General features: G+C 43.2%; 1 protein-coding gene across 1 annotated transcript; it reads right to left on the bottom strand.

The window, feature by feature from the left end:
* Positions 1–5,265, bottom strand: zgc:109965 (uncharacterized protein LOC619266 homolog). Its single transcript, XM_041958986.1, has 16 exons — positions 5,127–5,265; positions 4,689–4,871; positions 3,599–3,789; positions 3,244–3,388; positions 3,039–3,136; positions 2,840–2,917; positions 2,629–2,732; positions 2,199–2,287; positions 1,941–2,080; positions 1,678–1,856; positions 1,462–1,549; positions 1,303–1,341; positions 742–914; positions 587–640; positions 426–504; positions 1–256 (listed from the first exon to the last, which is right to left on the bottom strand). The coding sequence occupies exons 2-16, from the start codon at positions 4,831–4,833 to the stop codon at positions 200–202; spliced, it is 1,659 nt and encodes a 552-aa protein (XP_041814920.1). The 5' UTR covers positions 4,834–4,871; positions 5,127–5,265; the 3' UTR covers positions 1–199.
* Positions 5,266–6,590: the final 1,325 nt, after the last annotated feature.

The raw sequence follows: 6,590 nt of genomic DNA, 5'->3' as shown, positions 1-6,590 counted from the left end.
GAATAATGAAAGGTACAAAAATCTGTAAAACAATATACATTTCAAAGCAAATGCACACTTTTTAAGTTGTGCATATGGTCAGTCTCTGAAGATTCTTGTTGCATTGCTTTCATGTTCTGCACAGCCAGTGAAGCAGAAGTCCGACATGAGCGATGCAGACTTCAAACCCTTGTCACAGGCTCAGCGCTCACAGTCTTATTTACTGGTGCTTGTATTTCACTGCTGCTTTGAGCTTTGTGTAGAGATAACCAAAATTCTGTAAGAGAGAACAGATACTGTAAGAAAACAGACCTGATCCGTCAAGTGTTGCCTACCTATCTGTCAGTGCTTTAAAAGTGACAGCATTCAAGGTGCTACGCTGTTTGCAAGCAAGTAATGCCACAATGCAACGTGAATGGACAATATGAAAGGTTGTGTTAGCAAACCTGAATGGCATAGTAAACAATCCCCAAATAAGCAGCAATGCAGCCTCCAAGGAAGAGATCAAAGGCCGCAGGCTTCACTCTGGAAGGAAAAGTGTGTCAGCCTCCAGGTGTCTGATTGAAATTACAACATGCACAACATGCATTTGAACACAGATATTTACCTGTACATCACAATGGGTTGGTTCATTTGATCAAAAAAGGTAATATCAGGGTCCCTGTGCGAAGAAATATAGTTAATCACCATTGTTGTTTTTCTTCCGATAGTACAGCTGAGAGCCTGGCTTAGTATCAGTTTTCACCTCCCACCATGTGTTACCTCTTGTCCTGTCGGAAGGCGTGTCTGTGAACCTGCTGCAGGTAACGTTTAAACTCGTGCTCCAGTGAGTTAACCAGCAGGATGTGACTGGGCTCCTTATCCAGCAGCTGGGTGGCCCGAGGGACTGAGGTCAGGAAGGACATCAGACTGGACATACGGCCATCCTGAAAATCCTGAATCCAGAATTTAGTTTCACAGAGAGAAAACTGTAGGGAATGTCTTATGTGACATCACATAAAAATAAAAGTCACTGAGTGCCCAGGTGTCGCAATTTTTCCCCATGAAAGACCCAATTTGGAATTCATATTACTTTTTCAGTTACCATTAGAAATGAATCTTTTAATAACACTGACATAAAGCTGGAGCTAGAATACTAAACTTCCTCCACTTGAAACCCTTTACACTCAAAATATACTCAAATAAATGGTTTTATTCAAATGCTCCCAACCTGCAAATGAATCAAATTAACAAGCTGGAGGCAAACACGCTGCAATTCCCATAAACTAACACCAGAGGTCAGCACTTGTCTTTGCATGTTGACCAAGAGAACCAGGTACTTACCATGTGGCCCTTGAAAACCTGCACATCTTTTGGTGAACCCTTGTGGAAGAGCATAAAGATTAATCACACATTGAAACGCTGTTGTGAAATAAAACCAATGATGAAAACCAAAGTTTCTGTATTTAGATACATGCAATCGGGTTTCATGCATGTAATCACCTTGTCAGAGAGATTGTACATGTAACGTGCCAGCGCCTCTGCTATGATGACGCCATTGCGCCTAAGTTTCCTGAAGTCCATCTGGGACCTGTGAGATGACACAAAGACAACTGAGATGTGTCCTTTTTTCATCACCTTCACCATCATGTCATCTTACAGTAAACAAAGCCTTCAAGCAGCTAGTCAGAATCACTGTGAATAGCATTTAGAGCTCACATGGTGTCCAGTAATGAGCCACGGAGCTCAGATTTGGGGTCTTCCAGGTGAGACAGGGTGAAGCTTGGTATCCTGCGCAGGCTGTAGCGCTCATGCTCCCAGGCCACCGTGGACTCCACGAGATTGATCTTCTTGTGGACCAATCCCAGCTTCACCCAGGGAAATCTGGAGGAAACCACCTGGTGGAGTCATCACAAATTAAAGGCCATAACGACTGGAATAGGCCTAGTCCATATTTTGAAACCACCAGTGAAGCTTGTTACCTCCTCCAGCTGCTGGTTGAAAGCATGTATGGGAGTGTCAGGTTTAGGAGGGCGGGACACGTGCATGTACAATTCATCGCTGTTGGCCAGTGTATCCAAACACAAAACAAACGCCACATTGTCGTGGAGCAGGCTGGACTCTGGAGAAGAAAAATAAAACAAAAATGAATTAAACTGGGCTGCTCATGTTCAGATATGTTAGCACTGTAGTACTACTTTACTCATGTTTAGTATAGTACCAAAGCCCAAAGAACTCACCAGCATGGTCCAGATTCTCTTCAATCCATCTCTTTGTGCCAAGGAAATTGTATTTCCCTCCTCCGGTTAGGGAGAACATTAAATTATATCTAAAAGACCAAAAAGAAACAGTCAAGCATTTATCCATAATGGACCAAATACAATAGTATGTTTTATACAAAACAACATGATAGGAGCCAGTTTTACAGATAATGAGGTAAGCACAAATTTGTATATCTAGCAGTATCCACTGGAACAAATGGTGACAGCGTACAGCTGTGTTAAGAATGGGACCCAGCTAGATTTTCAGCCAGGTTTGGCATGCCATTTTCCATAATAAACACGCACCTCACATCTTTCAGCGCTGACATGATTAGCATTACTGATGCTTTGGATCCAGCGTGTGTTTGATTATGTTAAAAGGCTCCTCTGTAAGGAGATTTTAACTCACGGTGGTCTGGTGCTCGGGCTACTAAAAAGCTTCTGGAAGAGACGCGCCAACTCTAGCAGGATGGTGACCCCACTGCCGTTGGAGTCTGCTCCGTATGACAACCACTGCGTTACACACCAACACAAAAACACACGCATGAACATATATTATACCTGCAAGGGCTGGAATTTTAATCAACATGGTAAGGCTTTATCATTTCCATGTGGCTCACCGGTGCCAGCCCATAGGAATCGTAGTGGGCAGTGATGACGATGGTGGGTGCATCCTCCCCTGCTCCAGGAAGTACTCCCTGAAATAGACACTAGCAGTTATATGGCGCAGAACTGACAACCAATCACAAGCCAAACTAATCAGGTTTGACTGTCAGAGGTTTTTACCCCTCTGCTCTGCATAGACAGCTCCACACTCACCTCCAGTGTGACTATGGTGTTGTCAGTGACGGCCTTGATCGGGACATTGTTGCTCACTAAGATCTGAAAGGCCGTAGCTGTGACCATGCTCCGAAGGACTGGCAACAAGGAAAACACACAACCCTCAATGTCGACACGCTGTGCTGTTCTTTTTCTGCTTCCTTACAGCAAAATGTAAATCCATAAATCCACTTGCTCCTCTCACCTCTGATGAATATAGATGAGGTCCGGGTGGCTGCGGCTTGCCTGACCTCCTCATACATGTAAAGCAGCTGCTCGTCCTCAGGAGCCACATATACAGGCATGAGAGTCTCCTTCCTCAAGGCCTCACTCTCACTCAGCATGAAGGACTGAGAGGGGAGAACAGATACTCGTTCACAAGGCACAGATGATTAATATTTTTCTATCCTAATGCTTCAGCGAGCTGTTACCTAATACTCTGGAGCACTGAGATATCTAATATTCAGAGACTGTATTCTGAACAGTGTCTCGTATATTTTTTTCCTTGTTGCCTCACAGCACGTCCGAGAGCGCAGAGGTGTCCCTGGATGACCTGTTACCTGCACAGACTCGTGGGGGACACCGGAGATATTTTTGGGCAGCAGGATCAGTATGGCAGCAGCGTGTTGCCTCTGGGCCTCGAGGTATTTCTCCGTGGTGAAGTCCAGCACCTTCATGATGACACAGCGGCGGGTCAGCACCGGCTCGTCCGCCGAGCGAGCCTCCGCCACCACGATGGCTCCACGGCAACCTCAGTGGACAGAGAAGGGATGCATGAGCACAGATATCAGCTCAAGCCTCATGATAAAACTATTTAGCTCCACATTGATTATAATGTTCTCGGTTACTCTGAACTTTTTTTACTTGTATTTCCACTTTCTGTAAGTTTATATTTCTATACTACTAAATTTTAGATTGAGAATATTCTACTTTTTACTCCACTACTTTCATCTGACAGCTCTGGATTAAGATTTTACAGACAAACATGATTGTCTTCTGAGATGTAGGTGAAAGAATCACATTCATATAGATGGTTAGAATTGGCTCCATTTCAATTAGCTGCAAATTTAGAATATTTCTTAAATGTTGGTAAAACCACCAACGCAATAATGTACAAATACTCTCTCACAAGTCCAGTATTCAAAGTTCTGCTTTGGTAAAAATAGAGATGTGTTATCAGCAAATATATAAGTAAGTATACAAGTTTGCATTCATTTTTCAGACTTTTCTCAAATCTTTGCTTTATTGAAAATTTTGGGAAATAAATATATTAAGTTAGTTACTTGTTAAGTTATTAAGAAGTTTAAAGGAGAATCTCTCTTTTACAACTCATAAAGTTGGGGTCACAAGCCAAAAAGAAAAGGCTGGGAAGTACCACTCTAATCTTTAACATTATTTTATAAGATAATCATCTGTAGTTTAATGTATAATCTCAATCTGAAAGTAAGTGGTAACTACAGCTGTCAGATAAACCCAGTGGAGCAGAAAGTACAACGTTTCCCTCTGAGCTCTACTGGAGTAGAATTATAAAGTAGTGCAAAATTGAAATATTCCAGTAAACTACCTCTGCACTGTACTTCCTGTAAGCACATAGTAGACATTCATAAAGACTTTCCACCACTGCAGTGGGGTGCAGCTCTCTGAACTCACCATGCTTCTGCTGTGCCAGGTTGTACTGCTGCATCCTGTAGGCAGTGAACTCATAGGAGGACACAGCGGGAAGAGCGGAGCCGTGAAGACACTGGACACAGAGCAGCAGCAGAGCAGCAGCTGCGCTCACGTCTCTCAGCAACATGGTGTCACGTCCCGCCCGGCTTGTGGTATGGCCTCAATCTACGAGGGGAGGCCGATGTTACCGTAAACTTCATACAAAGCCAGACTGCGCATGATTTAACGGTAGTTAAGTCCAAATATTCTTTCATGGAATGGATTTTTGCAGCTCCTGTTAGAGATCTTGTCTTGTCTCATACTAACAAGTTAACCAGGCTGGACGTCCACGAGGAGGCTCCCACAGTTTGCAATGTTTCCTACCTCTGACCTTGAAGTCTGTTCTACTAGCATCCTCTTAGGCAGTGAAATGTTTCTCACCTGTCTGCTAGCAGTCCTGTCTCATGAGCTTCTCTTACTGCGGCTTCCTCAACTTCAGTGCTACTCTTTGCAGCGTGGACACAAACTCGCTCCAGGGACTCAAGGCGTCTTCTGTAGGTAAGCCACCATTCACCATCTGTTCCCAAGGGATCAATTCAAGGATAATGACAAATACCCAACCCCCCACGCCTCACCCTCACTATTCTACTCTATCTATCTATCTATCTATCTATCTGTCTGTCTATCTGTCTGTGTGTCTTTCCTGGCTGCACACTTACACCCATTCACTACACCTCACCAGCAGAGACTCTATGTAGGAGGTGGGCAGGCTGGTTCATACAGTTGCTATTTGCTTCATCTCCTGCAGGGACATCTGTTTGGATCAGTGTGGAGAGCTGCTGGATTGGACTGCCTGTGCTGGATATTACACACATCACAAGAATAATCATGCGTCGTCATTACTCATGTAATTATGCTGAATGTCTTATTGCACATGTGTAGCTATCGCTTTACAATACATATAATCATGTTAAATTTCTACTATGTTTGATTACCCTGAGTCCTGCACTATGCAAAGTCTACCGTCGTGTGAAGCTCCAGTGTTCATGGAGTGTACGTGATTAGAGGTCCCATCAGTGCAGGAAGATATAACATTTTTGTCAGATAGTCAGACCAGAAACAAAGGCCCCTCTGAGAGAAGCTGTTGGTCCCTTGGGTATGTTCACAGAAAGGACGAGCTGCGCCTGGGAGAACTAGCAGAGGGTTGCTAATTGGTAGCAGCCAGAAAGGCCGAGGCGTGTGGTGACACGGAGAGCTAACAGGACAGGGAGACAAGATAAGACCTTTGCAAGGTCTAATAGGAGCGAACAACTTCTCTTCTGTGTGCACATGATGAACTAACCTTTGTCTCCCTGTGCTCCATGCTCTGAGCATTAATAAAGTGCGACAGTGCTGGAAGAGATTTTTGTCCCGTTCCTCTTCATTAGAGTGGAAATGCTAAACTGCCACCACACCGCACAGAGACTTCACCCTGTCTGTCTGTCACTGAAACAAGACAGTAAGGTTGTCAAGCAATACCAAGTTCAAATCTAATCTCTATTAATTATACATTCAACAGTTTCAAAAGGACAGAAGCTATAAAAAGAACAGATCTATAATTGATCAATAACAACGTAAAGAAGCAACATTTAACAATGTTAATTATTGTTAATTACTTATTAATTACAATATTATTACAAACGTATTGGCATGTGCTCAGTGACTTTTTTTTCTGTACCAGTAATGTGTGTGTGTGTGTCTGTTATGGTCTCTGACATGGTAACAATATATCACTCTTAGATACATTAGTCATGTATCAAAGTTTAAAATTCTGGCATTACATTAAATGTAACACATTGTTTAAAGAAGCAATAAAAAAGTACATGACAGAAACACGTGGGACGAGCAAACTTCAGATATCTAATA

The sequence above is a fragment of the Chelmon rostratus genome, chromosome 2, assembly GCF_017976325.1.
Source record: "Chelmon rostratus isolate fCheRos1 chromosome 2, fCheRos1.pri, whole genome shotgun sequence".
NCBI classification, from domain to species: domain Eukaryota; kingdom Metazoa; phylum Chordata; class Actinopteri; order Chaetodontiformes; family Chaetodontidae; genus Chelmon; species Chelmon rostratus.
The sequence above is the reverse complement of the archived record's forward strand: the minus strand, read 5'-3'. Positions and strand labels throughout refer to the sequence as shown.